The sequence below is a fragment of the Hypanus sabinus genome, chromosome 22 (assembly GCF_030144855.1).
Source record: "Hypanus sabinus isolate sHypSab1 chromosome 22, sHypSab1.hap1, whole genome shotgun sequence".
Classification (NCBI taxonomy): Eukaryota; Metazoa; Chordata; class Chondrichthyes; order Myliobatiformes; family Dasyatidae; genus Hypanus; species Hypanus sabinus.
In genome coordinates, this window is record NC_082727.1 from 43,150,616 (window position 1) to 43,175,013 (window position 24,398).

Below are 24,398 nucleotides of genomic sequence, written 5' to 3' on the forward strand. Positions count from 1 at the left end.
TGGAATGAAAAGGCAAGACCTCTGAAGAGGTTCACTTAATGGAAGCAGAAAAGAGATAGCAAAGGGTTCAACACTAGTGGCACTGGAGAAAGATAAGGACTGCCCTTTTGTTTCCACAGATGCTGACCTCCTCCAGCAGTATGCATTTATTCCATGGCTCAGCTTCTCCACTGCCAGTGAGGGCAAGTGCAAAATAAAAGAATAACTGCTCATATTTCATATTTGTACAGCCCAGGGTTGTACAATCCTAAGGTTGTCACAGCTGGAGTGGTAGTGGGGATAAGCTCCCACTACCTATAAAGTGCTCCAAATGGCGTGTGTCTCTAACAGCCTCTGACAACCAAGTCCAATTCTTGGCCTTCACATGTGGCTTAACTACTAGGCCCGGTGGAACTGTTTCTACTGACAAGAGAAGGGGCGAAGGCGGACCACTGGTGCCTCAAAACCAGGTGCTTCGGGCAGGTGGGGTTGGTCAGCCTTGGATGACCGTCTGTATAGGAGAAGGAAACTCTGATTTTAAACCTCCACTGCTTGGCAGCCAGAGACCCACCCATGGGAAAGGCTTCGGGAGAAACCCCGAGGAAGAAGTCTGGAGCCAGGGTCCCTAAGGCAGTTTGATGTTGCTTACAGCTTCATTTTGGCAACCTCTGCGATGACACTGGTGCCCTTGTACTACATCAGTGATGTGGAGAGGGGGAGCCCACTACATGAGCAACAGCCAGTTTTTCAAATCTTCCTGCCCAGGCTTGTGTCCTGGAGAGGGCACAGCCCACCAGAGGCACAAACCCATGACCCCCTGAGATCAACGTCTGCCTACTACCACTACAATCTAATGGGATGGATGTTGAATTTTCTAATTTCAGGTAAACCACTCCCATCTACACAGCTAGGATTTTTCTCTCTTTGATCACTTATTCCATTCCTTTCCCCACATCCTCTCTGGGCAGCACCTCCCCCCACACAGTTCCATCTTCCCTCAGTGGCATTCTGTCTTTACTATTTCCCCTCCTGTACCCCACCTGCCTATTTTCTTCTGTCTTTTGTTGCATCCTATCACCTACCTACAAAACCTACAAAACTGCCCCTAATCCACCTCCTTTTTCCCCATTTGGTTCCATCTGCCCATCATTCCAAACCCTATCTGGTTCCACCTGTGACCTGCCAGTCTCTCTCCCATTTCACTGTACTGGCCCCCTTCCCTCTACACTCTTATGATACTGGGTATCAGTCTGAAATACTGTCCTTCCCAATCTATCTACAGATGCTGCTTGATACTCTGAGTTCTTCCAGCAGTTTATTTTTTGCTTCAGATTCCAGCATTTGCAGTCTCTTGTGTCTTCACTGGACCCATTACAGACAATGCACATAGATTCACAAAAGTATTTTCTCGCTCCAAGAGGAAATACTTGGACAAATGTTGCAGATGGCATTACTGGGATTAAGAGTTTCTTATCTGGGGTTCATCTGTACAGCCATAAAAAAGGAATTTGAAGAGCTTACAGTGTAAAGCAAAAGTTTCCACAACCCTGATCAAAATTTCTGTTACTGTGAATAGTTAAGTGAGTAGAAGATGAACTGATCTCCAAAAGTCATAACATTAAAGATGAAACATTCTTTTCAATATTTTAAGCAAGATTTGTGTATTATTTCTGTTTTGTACAATTTCAGAGTGAACAAAAGGAAAGGAGCCCCATGCAAAAGTTTGGGCACCCCAAGAGATTTGAGCTCTCAGATAACTTTTACCAAGGTCTCTGACCTTAATTAGCTTGTTAGGGCTATGGCTTGTTCACAGTCATCGTTAGGAAGGGCCAGGTGATGCAAATTTTAAAGCTTTATAAATACCCTGACTCCTCAAACCTTGTCCCAACAATCAGCAGTCATGGGATCCACTAAGCAGCTGCCTAGCACTCCGAAAATTAAAATAAATGACGCCCACAAAGCAGGAGAAGGCTATAAGACAATAGTAAGCAACACACACAAAATGCTGGCGGAACGCAGCAGGCCAGGCAGCATCTATAGGAAGAAGTACAGTCGATGTTTCGGGGCAAGACCCTTTGTCAGGACTAACTGAAAGAAGGGATAGTAAGAGATTTGAAAGTGGGAGGGGGAGGGGGAGATCCAAAATGATAGGAGAAGACCGGAGGGGGAGGGATGAAGCTAAGAGCTGGGAAGTTGATTGGCAAAAGGGATACACAGCTGGAAAAGGGAGAGGATCATGGGATGGGAGGCCTAAGTGGAAAGAAATGGGGAGGGGAGCACCAGAGGGAGATGGAAAGCAGGCAAGGAGTGATTGTGAGAGGGACAGAGAAAAAAAGTGAGAGGGAAAAGAAGAAAAAAGGGAAAACAAACAAACAAATAAACCTCACCTGGAAGGACGGTCTGGGGCCCTGAATGGTGGTGAGGGAGAAAGTGTAAGGGCAGGTGTAGCACTTGTTCCGCTTACAAGGGTAAGTGCCAGGAGGGAGATCGGTGGGAAGGGATGGGGGGGAATGAATGGACAAGGGAGTCGAGTAGGGAGCGATCCCTGCGGAAAGTAGGGTGGGGGGGAGGGAAAGATATGCTTGGTAGTGGGATCCCACTGGAGGTGGTGGAAGTTACGGAGAATTATATGTTGGACCTGGAGGTTGGTAGGGTAGTAGGTGAGGATAAGGGGAACCCTATCCCCAGTGGGGTGGGAGAAGGATGGGGTGAGAGCAGATGTGTGTGAAATGGGAGAGATGCGTTTGAGTGCAGATTTGATAGTGGAGGAAGGGAAGCCTCTTTCTTTAAAAAAAGGAAAACATCACCTTCATCCTGGAATGAAAAGCCTCATCTTGAGAGCAGATGCGGGGGAGACGATGGAATTGTGAGAAGGAATGGCATTTTTGCAAGAGACAGCGTGGGAAGAGGAATAATCTAGGTAGCTGTGAGAGTCCGTAGGCTTATAGTAGATATTAGTAGATAAGCCATCTCCAGAGATAGAGACTGAAAGATCATGAAAGACGAGGGAGGTGTCTTAAATGAGCCAGTTAAATTTGAGGGCAGGGTGAAAGCTGGAGGCAAAGTTAATGAAGTGAACGATCACAGCTTGCGTGCAGGAAGCAGTGCCAATGCAGTCGTCAATGTAGTAAAGGAAAAGTGGGGACAGATACCAGTATATGCTTGGAACATGGACTGTTCCACAAAGCCAACAAAAAGGCAGGTGTAGCTGGGACCCATATGGGTGCCCATGGCTACACTTTTGGTTTGGACGAAGTGGGAGGAGCCAAAGGAGAAATTATTAAGAGTAAGGACTAATTCCGCTAGACGGAGGAGAGTGGTGGTAGAGGGGAATTGGTTAGGTCTGGAATCCAAAAAGAAGCAAGAGAGCTTTGAGACCTTCCTGGTGGGGGATGGAGGTATATAGTGACTGGATGTCCATGGTGAAAATAAGGTGGTGGGGACCAGGGAACTTAAAATCATTGAAAAAATTCAAACCGTGAGAAGTGTCACGAACATAGGTGGGAAGGGATTGACCAAGGGCGGATAAAACAGTGTCAAGGTATGCAGAAATGAGTTTGGTGGGGCAGGAGCAAGCTGAGACAATATGTCTACCTGGACAGGCAGGATTGTGGATCTCGGGTAGGAGGTAGAAGCATGAAGTGTGGTGTGGGAACTATGAGCAAAGCATTTTCAGGTGGCCGTTTCCTCAGTTCGTAATGTAATTAAGAAATGGCAGTTAACAGGAATGGTGGAGGTCAAGTTGAGACCAAGAAAACTTTCCAAGAGAACTGCTCGTAGGATTGCTAGAAGGGCAAGTCAAAACCCCCATTTGTCTGCAAAAGACCTTCAGGAAGATTTAGCAGACTCTGGAGTGGCAGTGAACTGTTCTGCTGTGCAGCAACACCTGCACAAATATGACCTTCATGGAGGAGTCATCAGAAGAAAACCTTTCCTGCGTCCTCACCACAAAATTCAGCATCACAAGTTTGCAAAGAACATCTAAACAAGCCTGATGCATTTTGGAAACAAGCCCTGTGGTCTAATCAAGTTAAAATAGAACTTTTTGACCACAATAAGCAAAGGTATGTTTGGAGAAAAACGGGTGCAGAATTTTATGAAAAGAGCACCTCTCCAACTGTTAAGCATGGGAGTGAATCTTTGGGCTTGTGTTGCAGCCAGTGGCATGGGGAACATTTCACTAGTAGAGGAAAGAATGAATTCAATTAAATACCAGCAAATTCTGGAAGCAAGTATCACACCATCTGTAAAAAAGCTGAAGATGAAAAGAGGATGGCTTCTATAACAGGATAATGATCCTAAACACACCTCAAAATCCACAATGGACTACCTCAAGAGGCGCAAGCTGAAGGTTTTGCCATGGCCCACACAGTTCCCGGACCTAAACATCATTGAAAATCTGTGGATAGACCTCAAAAGAGCAGTGCATGGACGATGGCCCAAGAATTTCACAGAACTAGAAGCCTTTTTCAAGGAAGAATGGGTGAAAGCCCCCCAAACAAGAATTGAAAGCTGGCTACAGAAAGCATTTACAAGCTGTGATACTTGCCAAAGGGGGTGTTACTAAGTACTGACCATGCAGGGTGCCCAAACTTTTGATTCGGGCCCTTTTCCTTTTTTGTTATTTTGAAACTGTAAAAGATGGAAATAAAAATGTAATCTTGCTTAAAATATTAAAGAAATGTGTCATCTTCAACTTCATGCCTTTTGTAAATCAGGTTATCTTATATTCGCTTAGCTATTCACAGTAACAGAAATTTTGATCAGGGGTGCCCAAACTCTTGCATACCACTGTATTTTTAAAACAGAAAAAGGCATATTTTTCATAATTACACACTCAAACGCTGAAATTGCAAATTAAATATTTACAAGGTTGCAACCAGTATAACAGATACTATGAAACAATGGCTTATGTCTGGTTTGCTATCATATAGTCATGCATTCCATCAACATCAATTAGTGACTGAGAAGACAGGAAAACAGTAAATTTAACTTAATAAAATGTTGTGACTCAAGTTATTGATTCAGTTGAATGCGAAGCAATAAAATCTGAGTCAAGCAGAGATTTTTTGTTCTCTCTGAATTGACATTGTTCAGAGCCTCAGTCCGTGGTTGTTTTATATTCTTAATAATAGCCATGAAAGAACAACTGCTGTAATAGGTTCAGTAACATTAACAGACAAGGTAAAGCCCCATCAGAACTCCCCACTTTTTCCCCTTATTTCATTTCACTTTGAAATGTAGCAACACTGATCCAAAAGGCAGTTAACATTCTGGCTGGCACACTGAGTAGAACGTTTACTATTCCCTTTTTGGACATTGATATCTGGAAGTAGAATCCTAGCTGAATGATCTATTTTAGCATTTAATATAGAGTTCCCTGACTATCACAGACCTCCATCTGTAAGTTGTCTGCTCTAATTCAGCAATGTATAAACAATGAAGGCTGACAACTGTTGGCTAGGAAGGGCAAGGGTTTGGATTTACTTGATCAATGCCTGCGTCAGGAGGGCTGCAGATTTTACAATTCACAGAAACAGAGGAACACCCCCTCTGTAGCTCAGGTTGTGCTGTACTCTGAGAGAATGGCACTCTTGAAAGCAACTCCCTAGCTGTTTCAAGAGCTGCTTTAACAAATGCTCAATAATATTGCCCTATGAATCAGACTTCCATAAGACCATAAGACAAGAGCTGAATTAGACCTTTCAGCTGATTTGTTCCCCTTTTATTGATTGATTGAGTGGTTCTTTTGACGGAAAATTAACTCACTTTCCATTTCAATCGATCAGTTCTAGCAATGCATCACAGAAATGTGACCAATGCAGATTTTTCTCAGAGTGGGTGATCTCACTACCTTTCCCACCTCACAGTACTGTGACTGACTCATCCCAGCTGGACAATGAGTACACACTCTTAACACATCACTTTTAAACCATTTTTTCCCTTTCCCTTCTTTAAAATGTGCCTTGCATTCTGCTTTACCATCTTAAAAGATCTTCACCCTACCCCTAACTGTTGCAACAGGGGTTTTTGCATGGGTCACCAGCAACATGCAATTGATCGGCGGTTAAGCTTTGTTATTTTGCTCCAATACTCTGTTCCCAATGATATGAGGTGACTTACAACTTTAAATCTCTGAGCATAAAAGTTAGATGCCAACAGCAATATTTAAAGCTGTCCCTTTTAATCTGAAACAACAAAATCTATTGGGACAAAAATCCGTGCATCTTCTTTCCTCTAAATTAAAGTACAGTACCAGAAATGAAATTGTCATTTGTGCTTTTCACAGTTCTTTCTGAACTTCCAACCCTTCTGGGAGAAAGTCAGTATCTGGTAGTTTTTATTGAGGATCTATATTTGTTTCCTTTATTTATTTGTTGAGATGGACTAGGTCCTTCTGGCCCTTTGAAACACATCACCCAATACCCAATGCCAGCACCCTAGGCCTGAGTTGAAGTAATAGTGATAGTAGTAGTACCCAATACCCACTGAATTAACCCGAGCCTAACCACAGAAAAACTTACAATGATCAATTAACCTACCAACCAGTATGTCTTTGGCCTATGGGAAGAAACTGCAGCACCCAGCAGAAACCCACACAACCATGGGGAGAACATTCAAAGTTCTTACAGACAGTGGCTGGAATTGAACCCAGGTTGCTGGTACTGTAAAGCATTGTGCTAGCCATTATGCTACTATGTCACCTCTGAGTCACTCTACCAGTCTATGTAATCATAAAGACATAATCCACTTAAGTTTAGGTAACTGACCTGAAAATAAAATATTTATCAGAAATGAAAAGTTCTCTTGATAACTTTACCATATTTTAGTTTTCTCTAACACTACCTAATCTGTTTAAAGAGTGCATTATCATAGCCCAAACATACTGCCTTTCAATACGATATTGACAGATTACAGAACATTAACTACATAGTTACACAACTTATTATTTTCATTTGAATGAGTTAAAGTTTTCAGGCAGAATTTCAGCCCAAATTCAATTTTTCATTAAAATTATAGGGATTTCCTAGGGTTCTTTTCCAATTTCCAATTTAAAGATTTCAGATCAGATTTCTCTTGTGCAATGAGAACAATTTTCCTTGGAAGCAGAGAAACATATTACCTCTTCTTTATCAGTGTTTGGCATGCTTTAGCAATTGTCTCCACAATGTCTTTTAATAGCTCACTTTGTATAATCATGTGCTATTCAAATCATGATAAAGTTGCTAAAGAATGACAAAATGAAGGGGTATAACTTAATTCAATATTATGACCAAAAATTTTATCAAAAGAATAAAAGAAAATAAAAAGAAGAGAAAAGAAAATTTTATTAATAGCTGAACAGTAAGACCAGTTTTATTGCAAACCTATATGTAAAAAAGACAAAATTGTTCAACTTTTCTTTTTTCAAACACTCATTAAAAGTCAGAATCACGTAAGTATAACATTAATTTATTCTTAGTTATTGGGAAGTAGATTTCTTTCCCTCAAGAAGAAATTGCTTCAACATTTCATGTTCAGAATTATTTCACAATCTCAGATAAAAACATGATATAATTCAGCAGCTATGCCAAAAGATACAAAAAAAATATAACCGGGTGACTGTCGAATCTTATTATCGTCAAAAGTGTACTTAGGCATCCATCTGGGTAATGCTAGAATAGTTGCCTGTGCCTTTAATTGGAGACAGTGATGTCATTACACATGTGTGAGATAGTGGGGAGACCATTTTGTTTTCTGCAGAAGAAGTTGGTGGGGCTTTGGGATTAAGTTCCTCCCAAAGATACTGGGCATGGTGAGGAAAGGTGAGTATTAATTGATGATATCCATGTGAATTAGTTTATGCTTGTTGGTGAATCGAGAATATCGGTAATTTGACATGTTTTACATGTGGATGCTTTAGATTTTCATGAGTGAAGGCATCGGCGCTGGATAGTGTGGTTTGTGTAAAGTTCCTTACCGGCCAAGTAGGTCAGTCTTCCTGTAATTTAACTACCAGGCAATATCTTGTAAAAGTTGTGCCAAAGTGTACCTTTTGTCTAACTTTACTGTATCATGACTGATTGTCAATGTAACAGCGTAACGTGAACGTTTAGTCTCTGTTTGGAAGTTAAGTACGTGTGTACTAAAAGGGAGTAGACGTCTTAGATGAGATGTATTCGCTTATACTTTTGCTGTTGTGTATAAGGTACAAGACTATTCAGAACCAATGTTCCCTCTAACCTGTGTGCACGCACATATCTTTTGCTACAAGCACACAAAGGAATTTTAACTCCGCACCAAAGGTTATCACCTTCTACCTTGATGGCATGTTAAATATATTTCACATCTGTACAGAATCTCATTTCCTTTTCCAGTTTCTGGTACTGACAGTGTTGGTAATGTGGAATTTGCGATGATTTGTCTGCAGATTTTAGAACTGGCTTATTTATATAGTTTTTATTGAACAATTTATTCAGTGCACACATGTTATCACTGGGCAAAAAATTTGCATTGCATTAGATTTTTGCATACCCTGGTCATTAAAAATTAGAAGGAACATTGTTCCAAACTGTTTGGTTCACTGCAGTTTCAATCATTCAGGCTTGGAGATGCCAGAAATGGCCAGGAGTGAAAAGGAATGATTTCACTACATCAACAAATTAGGAAATGCGCAGAATGAAGGTATCAACAATCATCTTGAATGTTACAATGATAGTGAAGATTTGGGGAATGCAATCATTGAAAGTTTTATATCAAAGCACTAAAGCGGGGAATATGAAGATGAGGAAAGTGATGAGAATGACACAACTGAACCTGAGCTAATGACTACACATGATGCCAGGAATGTATTGTTGGATTTTGACATTACTTCATGCAGGAAGACAATGAAGGTAGTCCAGTCTGTGTCTGCATTGATTTTGTCCATTTCCAATCAGTCAAAACAACACACCAGCATACACATTGAGGAATTCATCAATTTCTAGCTATTACAAACTATATAAATAGTAGATTTAGCAAGGGTCTCAAATTTTCTTTGAAATCAAAATAAAAAAAAAATCAAGTTATCACTGCTTTTTGAACCAGTGTTAATTGGCCCAAATGGATAACATACCACATGCACGCACAACTGTTCGCTCTCAGCATCGTATAGTCCCTAATAGCCACACAAGTGCACGTAACAGACTATCTCCTACCCCAATTATGCAGCACAGTGTCCCAAATAAACAAAGGGAATCCTGGCTATTTCCTTGATTTGTTTTTGTTCTTTGAGAGTTGTCCCAAATAAGTGGCTGCCCTGATTAACTGATGACCCAATTGCCCAATTAACCAGAATCCATTGTGTGTCTGTATGTATGTATGTTTTCATGATACCAGGAAAACTTCCATAGCCAAAATGAATCTGAATAATTTGACAACTATTTGGCTTGCTATGAAGATAATCAGAAATCTTTTGAAGTGCTGCAGAATATCCAAATTATACTTTATAGTATTCAATATAAAATATCAGCATGTGCTCATGTGAAGCTAAATCAACCTTTCAAAGGTAAATGGCATTACATTTTGAATAATGCATGCTAAGAGCATTTGAACACTTGGGCTTGTTAAACTGAATTATTGCAGTAGTACATTTACCAATGTTTTTCACCTACTCATAGATTTTCCATTCAGCGTTGCAGTACAGTACTCCATGTTTTTTTCAAATTTCTCTTTTAATCTCATAAAAACATCCTCTGTTAGATTATTGTGAATTTTCCATATGTTGTAAAAATCCCTCAGATGATTGTTGCCTAATCGGATCAAAAACTTGCAGAGTTTTCTTTTACACACAGATTCCACTTCAGCAAAAATGAAATTTCAAACATGCTGCGAATGGCAAATGGCAAAGTCCTCCACATAAAAAGCTAGATAAAAAATATGATATTGCCTCATCTTACTAGGAATGTTTGTCATATAGGTAGTACTGTACTGTGAAAAAGTCTTTGGCACCTATATATGTCTAACGTGCCTATGAATTTTGCACGGTACTGGTCAACGTGGAATGGAGAGTGAATTTGTACTTTCGGCAGGAGTAAAGGATATTGGGAATGGCCAAGGCAGAGTGCTGTTGAAGGAGTGTGGGATAGGTGGCAGAGAAGGAGTGGTAGCAGTGAGTACAGACACATCTGACCCCGAGACACCAGGCAAGGTTATCACAAACACGGAATCGGCAGCGCAGCAGTTTTGGTAAATGTGCTTGTGAATATGCACGTGTCAGCTAATTATGGTGGTGGTACTTAACTCCCTTCTTTTCGTTGTAGTGCTAGTCGAGGCTTAAGCCTGCTTGCATTCAGCCTTTCCTGAGAAAATGGACTATCAAATTGACTGATGCTGAAGATGAGTGGTATTCATTCTATATCTAGTTATTCCTTTCAGCTGTGGTGCTGGCATCTGGTTTTCCATCTGAGAGTTTTCAATAATGCCGTTTGGCCTAGCATTTATTGTTCTCCTTTCCTTTAAAACTGCGCTTGCGTTAGAGTCTGTGAAATATCAGCCCGCTTCAATCTCTCTCTCTCTCTCTCTCCCTCTCCCTCTCTCCCTCTCCCTCTCTCTCTCTCCCCCTCTCTCTCTCTCTCCCTCTCTCCCTCCCTCCCTCCCTCCCTCCCCCTCCCCCTCCCCTTCCCCCCCCACTTGGGCCATGTCCGAACTTACTGGCAGCAAGTCTTGACCACACAAAGATGAATCCAACAGAGAGTGAGCAGCTGACCTTGGTCATAAGATTCACTGGTCAGGTAGGGGACAAGCTACAGGCAATTGAATCTGTTCTGAGTGAAGTTACTGAAGCAATAAGGCAGATAATCTCATGCCGCCAAGCCCAGTGTCATCTGGAGGAATAAGTATCACTTCTTGCCACAGCCTTTCAACAGCTCATCACAGATAATCGGAGTCATGTGTCTGTAATTTCCACTCTCATGGCCCCTGTCCATGAACTTATTGTGGATGGCCAGCATCAGCTGACAGCCATTAGCATTCTTGCCAACACAGCCTCTGGCCACGTCAGTCCCACTCCCAGCATCTCGCAGGTCCTCCTTTTCTGCTGCCCTGACAATCTCCGCCACTAATGCTCACACTCCCATGCCCAGCCAAGAACTGACTCCCGCACCCAGACAAGAATTGACTCCTGCTTTTGGATCCCCACAGACTCCCGCTATTGGACCACCACAGACTCCCATGTCCATGCAAGAACAGAGTATTCTACCACCAGGTAGATACTCTGGTGATCCTGATGGCTGCAGGAAATTTATTACCCAATGCAAGCTGACATTCCAAGTTGATTTGGTGATCTGTGAAAACTGGCATACATGGTTAATCTCCTAGATGGACCTCCACTCAGCCCGTTCAACACTTTACGGGAGCCTAGTCATTCTGACATTTTGTTGTAGAGTTAAGGAGGGTTTTTGAACTTGCTGTACGGGGTCAAGAGGCTGCCCACCAGCTCTTGAATCTGTGCCAAGGCAGAAGAATATTGAGGGCTTATGCAGTCAAATTCCGTAGGGACAGGAAGGACTGAGAGATCTCTTGTCACTGCCTTCCAGTATGGACAACGCAGGGGTCCATGGTGAGAGTGCTGACCGTGACGAGCAGGAAAATCTGGGTGACCTGATTAATCTGGCTACTTGAGTTTACGACTGGGTAACTGAGTGACACACAGGAAAGAATGTCTCAATCTTCCTACACACCACCTGATCACTGCCTCTCCTCTCCCTCACCACCCAGCACCCTGTCCACAGAGCAGCCTATACAAGTGGCGCCCATGCTTCTGTCTTAGGAGGAATGAGATCAGCACAAGAGAACAGGTTCCTGCCTCTATTGTGGTGATCCAGGACATTTCTGGGCAGCATGTCTCAAGCATCTGGTAAAAGAGGAGACCTGTCAGCAGGGACGGGAGTCCTAATGGACCAGTTCTCTCTTCAGTCAGCTTCCCCTAATTTTGTAATGCTCACAGCTTCCTTGTCGTGGGAGTCTCAAACCCATGAACTTAAAGCATTTATCGACTCTGGTGCAGCCAGGAATCTCAGGGACATCTCTCTAGCTCAAAGATGGGGTGCTGCAACTCAGGAATTAAGAGAAAAGATCAAGGCCCTGGATGGTTGACCTCTGGGCACAGGCCAGATCCACCTTTCCACTGAACCCCTCAAATCTGTGCTCAAAGGAAGCCATAGTGAAGAACTCTCCTATCTAGTTGAGTCACGAATTGTCACTGGTGCTCCGTCTCCCTGGTTATCCTGACATTATCCATGGTCTCCTAAAGCCTTCCAAGAGTGGGGACTGGTATGCCTGTCCATCAGTTTGAGTCCATCTCAAGTTCCATTCCATGAATACCCTCCCATGTCATCTAAGGATGCGAACCTATTGAACCTGTCTGGGATTCTGGCTGAATATGTTGATCTCTTTGAAGTCTTCAGTAAAACGAAGGCCACCTCCCTGCCTCCACACTGGCTATAGGACTGTGCCATAGACATCCTACCTGTAACTAGTCCTCCCCAGGGTCAGCTCTTTCCCTTCTCTCGTCCCGAAACTGGGGCCTTGGAGGAATACATCAAGGAGGCAATGGCCATGGGGTTTATCTGTCCATCAACCTCACTAGGTTTCTTCTTTGTGAGCAAGAAAAATGGCAAGTTCTGTCCATGCATCAACTATTGGCTCCTGAACAACATCATTGTGAAGAATCAATTCCCTTTTCCCCTGCTGGTGTCTGAATTCAAACATCTCCAGGGAGCAACCATATTTTCTAAAATTGATCTGTGCAATGCTTATAATCCGGTTTGTATGAGAGAAGGGGATTAGCGGAAGACAGCTTTCAACAGATCTAATGGCCACTGTGAGTACCTTGTGATGCCCTTTGGTCTGGCCAACTGTTTTCCAGGCTTCAGTTAACAATGTGCTCAGGAATATGTTGAACCAATTTTCTTCTTTGGTGTATTTAGGCGACATCCTTATCTATTCCCGCTCTCATCAGAAATACATCCAGCATGCCCAAAGGGTTCTCAGATGGCTCCTTGAAAATAACCTGCATGGCAATCTCAAGAAAGGTGAGTTCCGTAGGTGTAATTTTTGGGATATATACTCACCCCATCCAGTGGTCAGATGGACCATAGTGAAGCACAGGCAGTTACAGGGTTGCCCAAACCATCTACAGTCAAACAGGTACGGCACTTCATGGGGTTTGTGGACTTTTATCGCCACTTCATCCAGCATTTTAGCTCAATCACGGCTCCCATAAATGCACTTACCAGAAAGCCCATGATAGGATTCTATTGGACAGACAGTGCCGACCAAGCATTTTCAGAGTTAAAGTGATGTTTCACCACTGCTCCATTGCTGCAACACCCAGACTATAGCCACTGTTGAGGAGGATGCACCGATGTCGGCAATGGAGCTGTCCTCTCTCAGCGCATGTCTGCGGATAGCCGGCTGCACACAGATACCTTTCTTTTCCGTTGCTTGATTCCAGCCAAGAGGAACTAAGATGTCAGGAACTGGGAATTTCTGGCTCTCATGGAGTCCCTTAGGAATGGTGGCACTGGTTGGAGGGGGCAGAGCATCTTTTCTCAGTCTGGACAGATCACAAGAACCTCTACTACCTTCAGGGTGCAAAGAGACTCAACTCTTGTGAAGCCCGGAGAGCTCTCTTCTTCACACGATTTAATTCTTCCTCAGCTATTGTCCCAGCAGCAAAAATACCATGGCCAACACATTCTCCTGGTAGTTCAACGGATTTGAGAACAATGCCGATCCAGAGCCCATCCTTCCTTGCTCGAGTATTGCTGCTCCAGTGATCTGAGGAATGGAGGCAGAGGTGAGGACTGCCCAACAGTCGTTCCCAGGCCTGGGTGGGGGACCTCCCAACTGGCAGTTTGCCCCTGCATTATGCTCCAAAGTGTTGGAATGAGTTTATGAAGAGAAAACTTTGGTGGCCATCTATGTCCCAGAATGTTCACGGCTTTGTATTCGCTTGTCCCACCTGAGCTCAGAACAAGACATCATGCCAGCGTCCTGTGGGTCTGCTATGTCCACGGGCTGTGCCCCATCATCCCTGGTCAAATCTCTCAGTGGATTTCATCACTGGGCTGCCTCCTTCTCATGGAAACACTACCATTTTGGTCATTGGTGGAATGATTTTCTAAGGCTTCAATGCCCTCTTGAAGCTCCCAATGCCTCGTAAGACTGCCACATTTATGGCTCCATGGCTTCCCTCAAGACATAGTGTCTGATCATGGACCACAGTTCACTTCCCGCTTTTGGAAGGTTTTCTGTTCTCTTGTAGGAGCTACAGCCAGCTTCTCGTCTGGTTTCCACCCCCAATCCAACGGCCAGATTAAGAAAGTGAATCAGGAGTTGGAGACAATACTATGTTGCCTTGCCTCTTCCAACCCCACATCCTGGAGCTCCCAATTGGTTTGGGCAGAGATCGCCCACAATAATCTCCAGTCATCCTCCATGGGTATCTCTCCCTTTGAATGCCAGAAGGAATTCTAGTCCTTGTTCTTCCCTGATCAGGAGACTGATGTAGGATTTCCTGTTGCTGAACAGTTGAGCCAGCACTACAAACGCTCCATGAGACAAACCAGGGCTTCTCTGCTGTGTGCCCAGAAACAACAAGATGGCAGGTTGATTGGCTCTGCCAACAGGAAAGGCCATTCAAACCAAGAGAGGAGGTCTAGTTGGCATCAAGAGCCACAAACTGGCTCCATGCTATGTGGGACCATTTGTAGTGGAAACAGCTTTCAACAAAGTCTCATGGGGATTGCGTCTAACAGCATCACTGAAGATCCACCTGGTGTTCCATGTTTCCCAGCTCAAGCCAGTTACTACCTCTCCTCTGGGCCCAGTCACCCCACCTCCCCCTCCTAACCCACTTGGGAGATGGTTTCCTAGTCTATATGGTGTGGCGCCTCCTGGTATCTCAATAGGTCCAGTATCTTGTGGATTGGGAAGGGCATGGTCCTGAAGAGCACTCTTGGATCTCGGCGAAGGACTTTTTGGACAGGTCGCTCATCTGGGACTCCCAGCGGGCACAGGTCTGTAGCACATCAGGGAGGGGGGCCCGTCACAATCACACACTCTGCAGTGCTGCAGATTTGTTAACTGCATTCATGAATATGCACGTGTCAGCTTCCCCACCTCCCCCCACCTTCTTTATAGTGCCCCTGCCCCCTCCTCCTTCAGTCCTGACGAAGGAATATAAGCTGTTGCTCCTCCAACCTCAGTGTGGCCTCATCGCGACAATAGAGAAGGCCATGGATTGACATATTGGAATGGGAATAGGAAGTGGAATTTAAATGGGTGGCCACTGGGAAATCCCACTTTTTCTGGTGGACAGAGTATAGGTGGTCGGTGAACTTTTTTCTGCCAAACTGATGAGATCTATATCTTCCTGCAGTCTGAAATTGTTCCTCCCAAATTTTAACTGCGTAGCCAATTTTTGTCACGGTCCCAACCATTAATTCCTCATATTCTCCTAATTCCCTTTTCCCCGTGTTCTCCCCGGCTCCTTCATTGCGGCACCTGATTCTCATCTAAACCTGCATCATAAATACCCTGGCTTTGCATCCACTCATCGCCAGATTGTTGTTTCAGCCAGTGTGGTAATTCATGTTCCTGGCCGCTTAGGATTGTGTATTCTAAGTTTTGTTTCAGTACTGAGGTTTGCCTGTGTAACTCTGTCTCTCCGTGTCAAAATAAATCTTGCCTGCCTCCTGCCTTTCCGTTCATCCTCCTGTTTGCCGTTCAACGCTCACGCCCTCATCTGCATCCTAACTCAATATCCATTCCAGTGTCCTGCGTTTGGGTTCACCCGTTCCCTGCAACAATTTTTGAATCACCTGCAAAGTATTTTAGTATCCATCTACACTTAGGTCTAAAATATTAACGTATAACAAAGGTCAATAGACTGAGTTTGGTTGAATTGTACTTGTGATACTCTTCCAGCTACAAAATCACTTACTAACCATTACCTTTTGATTAGTTAAACCACACTTGGAGTACTGTGTTCAGTTCAGGTCACCTCACTACAGCAAGGATGTGGATACTATAGAGAGAGTGCAGAGGAGATTTACAAGGATGGTGCCTGGATTGGAGAGCATGTCTTATGAGAATAGGTTGAGTGATCTTTGCCTTTTCTCCTTGCAGCGACGGAGAATGAGAGGTGACCTGATAGAGGTGTATAAAATGATGAGAGACATTGATCATGTGGATAACCAGAGGCTTTTTCCCAGGGCTGAAATGGCTAACATGAGGGGACATAGTTGTAAGGTGCTTGGAAGCAGGTACAAGGGAGATGTCAGAGGTTTTCACACTGAGAGTGGTGGGTGCATGGAACGTACTGCCAGTGACAGTGGTAGAGGCAGATATAAAGGGTCTTTTAAGAGACTCCTAGATAGGTACATGGAGCTTAGAAAAATAGAGGACTATGTGGTAGGAATATTCTAGGTAGTTTCTAGAGTAAGTTACAAGGTCAGCACAACATTGTGGGCTGAAGGGCCTGTAATGTGCTGTAGATTTCTGTGTTCTATGTTCCTGCTACTGGGCCAATTTTGGATCCAAGTTACCACTCTCCCAACTAAGAACTAGCTTTCCTTGAAGGTCCTTAACATCAGCTTTGTAAAAATGGGGACGTTCATAAATGGCAATTCAAATTTTACATGTAATTCAATAAAAATGTCCATTTCAATATCGGGCTAAGCTAACAAGTTCGTTACCTGGCTGAATCGATGAAGGATTCGTGTAACCTCATTTGCATACGCACACTCAGTGTAATTCCCTTCCGTCCAATGACCAGTCCTGTCACATTTGCGCCAGGCTTTCCCCTGTCGATGGTCTCCATAATATGGTACAGAAACAAATGGGTACTGATTGCAAGTATAGTATGCTGTGATACCTGCCAATGTTCGAGGCCATCTGCAAAAATATGAAGGTAATAAAATAAATGAGAAAAGGTGTATCTTACTAACACTTGGATAACTACTGTATTATACAGAAGATTTCTGAAATAACTTCGCTGTGTGTAATGTAGAACATATGCTTTTTAATGTACCCACTACAATGTTTGCAAATTGACAAGGTTTAATAATTCCACATATAAATTTTGGGTATAGCAGGTTAATATTTAAATTACTAAGTTTTAATATTATTGGAAAATGATTCTGCAGCTTGACAAGACATTGCTTGTATTTATCAGCTTCAGAAGATGTGTAGGAATTGGGAAAAGAGGAAGGGGAATTCTTTGATATGGCTTCTGTATGAAAGGATAAATAACTTTTAAGGTGAAACATGATATCCCAGCTAGTTTTGACCCACTATAAAAGGGGGTAATAGATCTGTTTTTTTTACACTGCATAAGAGATTTCCGCTCTGTAGAATCTGGTACAATATATCAGTCTTGTTATATAGAGTCATAGAACACTACAGCACAGAAACAGGCCCTTTGGGTTACTATTAATCTGTCTAGTCCCATTGACCTGCACCTGAATCATTGCCCTTCATACCCCGCTCATCCATGTACCTATCCAAATTTCTGTTAAATGTTGAAATCGATCCCGCATTCACCAATTCCGCTGGCAGCTCTTTCCACACTCTCACCGTCCTCTGAGTGAAGAAGTTCCACCTCATGTTTCCATTAAACATTTCACCTTTCACCTTTAACCCACGACCACTAGTTGTAGTCTAACCCGACCTCAGTGGAAAAAGTCCGATTGAATTTACCCTATCTGTATCCCTTAGAATTTTGTATACCTCTATCAAATCTTCCCTCAATCTTCTATGTTCTAGGAAATAAAGTCTGAACCTATTCATTCTTTCCCTATAACACAGGTCCTCAAATCCTGGCAAAATCCTTGTAAATTTTCTTTGCACTCTTTCAATCTTATTGATATCTTTCCTGTAGGTAGGTGACCAAAACTGCGCATAATACTCCAAATTAGGCGTCACCAATGTCTCATACAACTTTAAAATAACCTCCACATTCTGTACTCAATATCTGATTTTTGAAAGCCAATATTTCAAAAAGCTTTCTTCACAATCCTATCTACCTGTGACACCACTTTCAAGGATTATGGATCGATATTCCAAGATGCCTCTCTACTACCGCACTCCTCAGAGCCCTACTGCTCACTGTGTTTGTCTTACACAAACTTCTGTCACCTGCCCTGTCCCATTCCCTAAGATATCTAGTATCACACTCTCTTTGGCTGATACGATTAAGGAAGCTTTCCTGAACACATTTGACAAACTCTATCCCTTCCAGCTCTTATACCGTATGGGAGGTCCAGTCAATATGTGGATAGTTAAGATCACCTACTATAACAACCTTAGGTTCTTACAACAGTCTGCAATCTCTCTACAAACTTGCTCTTCTAATTCCTGTGTACTGTTGGGTGGTCTAGTCTATGCACCCATTAGCATGGTCATCCCTTTCTTATTCCTCATTTCCAGCCATATAACCTCAGTAGACAAGCTCTCCAGTCTATCCGGTCTGAGGACAGATGTCACAGTTTCCCGATGAGGAATGCTCCCTTTTTAATGTCTCCTGCTCTATCACATCTTGAACAACAGAACCCTGGAACATTTAGCTGGCCAGTTCTGCCCCTCTTGCAAAAACGTCTCACTAATTGTTACAATGTTATAATTCCAGGAGCTGAACCATGCCCATACCTTTCCTATAATATTCATTGCATTGCAATATACACATCTGAGAATATTAGTCCCACCATGCTCAATATTTTGATTCCTAATTTTGTATGTAGGCCTAGCGACATCTTTCCCTACAACCACTCCACCATCTGCTCTGGTTTCCATTTCCCCTGCAACTCTAGTTTAATACCACACCCCCACCCCAATGTGCAGCACTAGCAAAACTTCCAGCAAAAATATTAGTTCTCTTCCACTTCAGTTGCTAACCGTTCCTTCTGTAAAGGTCCCAACTTCCCTGGAAGAGAGCCCAATGATCCCAAAATCTGAAGCCCTCCCTTCTGCACCACCTCATTACCCATTGTTAAACTGTATGACCACCTTACTTCTGGTCTCATTAGCATGTGGCATAAATAGCAATCCTGAGATCATAACCCTGGATGTCATGTCTTTTAACTTAGCATTTAACTCCTTGAACACACCTCGTCTCACTTCCTACCCACGTCAATAGTACCAGCATGGGCCACACCCTCCAGCTGCCTACCCTCCCACTTAAGAATGCTGTGGACTCGATGTCAGATCTTCCTAACCCTGGCACGCGGGAGGTAACGTACCAGCTGGGATTCTCTTTCTCATCCACAGAACCTCTTATCTGTTCCTTTAACAAATGAATCCACTGTGACTACAGTTCACCTCTTCAGCCTCCCAAAATGATCGGGAAATCATCCAGCTCCAGCTCCAATTTCTGAAGGAAGTTGCAGCTGAATGCACCTCTTACAGGTGTAGTCATCAGGGATACTGGGGGCCTCCATGCCTTCCCACACTATGCAGAGGAGCATTCAACTATCCTGCCTGGCACCCCCACTGATCCAACTGCGCAGTAAGGAAGAAAAATGAAAAAATCTACCTCCAGCCTCTGCCACTCCTCTCCAAAGCTTCCATGCTCCAAAGCCTGAACTCTCCACTCTAACAACTGGCAGACTCACACAATGACAACTCTGCTTGAACCTAATCTCTATTTATTGGCCTGTGCCAAGTGCTTAATTCTGCACAATCCAATGTCTCCTTGGGAACTGTGGAATGCAGAATGTTACTTCAATTGCTACCGTTGCTCAATCAATATTGCTTTTAAAATGAATTCACTAATGATGTGTAGTTTCCATCACCATGCATGTTTATTCCCCCAATCATAGCCATTCAGATTCTTGTCTCCTTATTTAAGGAACAATGTTAATACATTAAAAGCAGTTCAGAAATCACTTACTAGATTATTACTGGAATAGAGAGCTTTATGAAAAAAAGGATGAACAAACTGTGCTTACATCCAATAGAATTTAGAAGAGTGACAACTCAGTTGGAACATATAAGTTGGAAATGCATCACCTCACATTTTTGCAACAATTTTTCAAAACCCCTCCAGCCAATATTTGTTCCTGACCTAATTTAGGTTGCTTGTACTTATGACTGATTGAAGATTTTTATTCTTCAAATGGACATTTAAGTTTATTGGTTGTATTTCCATTCTGGTTTCTGAAATAAACCTTTAATTTGATGCTGTGCTGCTTTCAATTTTATCTTTCTCAAATACTGCTGTTTCCTTTGACTCAATGCTTCCTGTAGGCAGGTCACTCCTGCTGCTGTTTGTAACTGTTGTCTACAACTATCTGCTTGCTCTTTGATTTGGTGTTGCCTATTCACTTTGGGGTGTGAGTGGCCTCTGAATCGTCTTGCTGCCAAAGCTACGACACCTCTGAAAACAGCCTTTCAACCAGAGTGACACAAAATGCTGGGGGAGTTCGGCCATCTAGGCAGCAGAGTGTGTCTCAGTCAGTCATCAGTGATTTAATGCTGACTACTCCCGTATACACTGGTGCATGCTTGTAGTCCACAGTTATTTATTTCTAGTTATCTTTCAGTTTCTTGAGATACATTGCAGAGTAGGCTCTTCCCGTCCTTCAAGCCATACCCAGCAACCTCCTCCCCCAACCACCGTTTGAACCGTGGCCTAATCACGGGACAATTTACAACAACCAATTAACCTACCAATCGTTATGTCTTTGGACTGCAGGAGGAAAGCAGAGCATCCAGAAGAAACACAAACAATCATGGGGAAAATGTGCAAACTCCTTACAGACAGAAGCGGAATGATAGGTAACTGTACACAATCTTCCCTATAGAACATCCAGCAGTCTGCATTATCTATGATTCAGAGATCATCTTCATGCAATTTTACTGTATGCACATCTTTCCCCAACACATAATTGTATTTTAATGCATTTTTAATCATCACTAAGTTCATAATCTAACATGGGTCATCTTTATCTATGAAGGTGACCTCATTGAACCTATCAAATGGTGAAAAGCTTTGATAGAATGGATGCAGACAGGATGTTTCCTATGGTGGAAGAATCTAAGATTAGAGGGCACAGACTCAGAATACAGGGGTGACCTTTTGGAATGAAGATGAGGAGAAATTTCTTTAGATGGGGGTGGCAAATCTGTGGAATTCTTTGCCACAGGCAGCAGCGGAGGCCAATTCTTTATGCATATTTAAGATGGAGATTGATAGATTCTTGAATGGTCAGGGCATGAAGAGATATGGGGAGAAGGCTGGAGATTGGGGCTGAGAGGAAAATTGGATCAGCAATGATGAAATGGCAGTGCAGACTCGATGGGCCAAATGGCCTAATTCTACTCCTATATCTTATCCTCTTATTCTCTTCAGAGGCACCCCTGACAGTGTTGGGGTTTTACAGTGAGTGGTGAGGAGGGTTATAGCTGTTGAAATGGGCATTAGGTGGGAAACACAACATAAATCTGTTGAATTCTAGATTCAGCTTAATCCTGTTGAGCAAAGATTGTGAACTCCCCCTGCCCCTCCCCCTGCATGTTCATTACAAGCAATGAGCACAATGTATGTGCAATGTACCAGTGAAAAAGAGGAGAGCAGTCTTGAGGGTGGGCTGAGAAGGTGACGATGATAATGCAGGTGAGAAGGCAGGCTAAACGGCTGCTCCCTCGATGGATGCTCTAAAGATAAAAGCCTTTGTTTGCTGTAGTTTTATTGGTTCTTTCCATAACAAACTCTAGAGGAAATTTTGGGTGTGTTAATGCAAACTTTCTTGTTTTGTTTTGTATGTTGGAGACTGCCTACTTCCTTGCTGCATTGAGCAAGTCTCCCCAGAGTGTCCCATATGGGACATGAGCTGGGTAGTACAGGAAGCCAATAACAGGGTTATTTCTGATCAGAATATCACTGACAAGGCCAGTATTTATTGCCAAACTTGATCTTCCCTACAGAAAATGGCACTGAGTCACTTTTTTAAACCTCTGAAGTCCTTCTGGTGAAAATACTTCTATAGTGCAGTTTGGCAAGAGGCTGCAAGATTTAGACCAGTGATGATGTAGCACCAGTGTTAGTTTTCCAGTTCGGTATGGTGTTTGACAAGGAGAGCAACCTGCATGTGGGGGGTGCTCCCATAATCCTACTACCCTTTTCTTCCTGGCAACAGGAAAGATTCCATTATGTTCCTGAGCTGTGCTTTAAGAACAGTGGAAATATCTTGGAGTGTCAGAAGATGAGCCACTCAGTCCCATGTATCTAACTTTCCAGCCATGTATTTATTTGACTGATATAGTGAGACTGTAGTCAAAAGGAACCTCCATGATACTGATTGTGGGATATTCAGCAATGGTAATACTACTGAATGCCAAAGGTATTTGGTTAGATTTTCTCCTGTAGAAGATTGTCTCTACCTGGCATTTTTATGGTGCAAATATTCAATCGTCCATCTTTAAATGTTGTCTAAGTTTTGCTGCTTACAGGCAGCAAGGTTGGTGGCCTGTGATTGAAGAGAATGCTGTATTTTGGATTCTTAGATAATTTCCACAAGGTGTCAGAGCAGCAGTGCCTCAAGAGGCTCAGTCTATCACTCCAAGTGGTAGCAGGTCTCTGCAATGTGCTCAAATGATCCGTGCTCTCTGCCAGAATCAACTGAAATGCCCAGCCTCTGGTTCCCAACACAAACACAACCGTTGTTTATTTGTGCTTCATTGGACATTCCGACAAGAGATATCCACAGGAATTCTCAGTTGCATACATGTAGATCAGACAGGCAACAATTTTTTGAGGAGCAAAAGGCAAGATGCTAGATGAACCGTGCAGGTCAGGCACAGAAGGGGAATTGACAGTGGACATTTTGTGTTGAGACCTTTCACCTGGATTGAAAGATAGTGGGGAGGCAGCCAATATAAGGAGATGAAGGGGAAGGGTTGGAGCAAGGCCTGGCAAACAATGCATGGATCCAGAAAGATAATTAAGCAAATAGGGGAGGGGAAAATAGAAATAGCAACAAAGGTGGGAAGTGATAGGTGGAGGCAACAAAGATGATAAAAATGCTCATGTTGTTGAATTTTAAACTACCCAGGTGAAATATAAGGTGCTGTTCCTCAGTTTGTGTGGAGAAGGTGGAGACAGATATGTTGATGTAAAAATTGGAAGGGGAACTAAAATGGTTTGTAACCATTTTAGGTGCTCAGCAAAGTGGCCTGGTCTGCACTTTCATTGTTTGCAATGGTTGCTGGGTACATCAATTTCACACCTATGAAGCCAATCAGAATGAGCAGACACTCACCAATTCCCTCAGGTAAGGAGGTGATACACTGCATTCAAGTGTCAATATGCATGTGCAGATTAGTCTGAAGTTTACCTCTCATTTAAAACGAATCTGCTTCGTTAATGTACAATTATTATTTTTAAACATTGAAGGATTTTTCTCCAGGAATGTGAAATTTGTCTGTGAAGATGCTAATGATTATATTAACCTTCAACACTTCAAAGTATGATTTTGGGGTAGGCTCATTAAGGAAGGCAAACAACAGAAATCTTGCATAAGCTTTCAGTGAGGAGACAAAACTAATGAGACACAGGAACGTTGCAGTCCAAGCTATATCTTGAACGAAGAAGTTATTTTACAAGCTGCAGGAGAGACAGTATTTGCCAGTTCTTGGGGAGCTTTTCATTATCAAATATATTATGATACTAGGAATTGCTGTGGTCTGCCAAGGATCTAAAATGCAGCAACAAAGACTGGAAACTTATGCAAGGGAAGACATTAGAATTGACTGGAAGCCACAGAGATGGGCAGCACTGAACCAATGCTTTATAGGGTGAGCATTATGCTAAAACAGGTCAGTCAAAGGTCCAGCTCTAGGAATTAAAGTTGAAAGATATCCTGGGTTCTTTGTAGGCTGGTACCCAAGATGGAGCTGACTAGTTGGCTAGCTGCATTATAGACTGGTATGCCTTTAAGCAGAAAATCCTAAAAAAAGGTAGTGGATTCTGACCAGAACGTCACAGGTAAACACCACCCCCCCCCCCACCACCCCAACCACTGAGCACATCTACATGAAACATTGAGGTAGAAAAGCAACACTCATCAGCAAAGATCCTTACCACCCAGGCCATGCTTTTCTCATGCAGTTGCCATCAGATAGAAGGTACAAGTGGCCCAGGACCACAACACTAGGTTCAAATACAGTTACTACCCCTCAATCATCAGGCTCTTGAAAGGTGATGACAACACTAATTTATAAGGATTCTTTTATCTTGTTATTTTGTGCTCATTATTTATTGCTATTTATTTATAGCTGCATTTGTACAGCTTGTTGTCCATTGTCTACAGTTACTGTTCTATAGATTTGCTAAGTATGCTCAAAGGAAAAGAATCTCAGGGTTGTACGTAGCAACATATATGTACTCTGATAATAAA

The 24,398-nt window shown here is 42.9% G+C and overlaps 1 protein-coding gene across 2 annotated transcripts in view; it reads right to left on the reverse strand.

Annotated features, from left to right (window-relative positions):
* LOC132379568 (adhesion G protein-coupled receptor A3) overlaps positions 1–24,398 on the reverse strand; it is a 531,961-nt gene that overhangs the window by 227,386 nt on the left and 280,177 nt on the right. For both annotated transcript variants that reach the window (XM_059947630.1, XM_059947629.1), the window contains one exon: positions 16,701–16,899. In XM_059947630.1, coding sequence (XP_059803613.1) covers positions 16,701–16,899 — 199 coding nt within the window. The remainder of the gene's footprint in view (positions 1–16,700; positions 16,900–24,398) is intronic.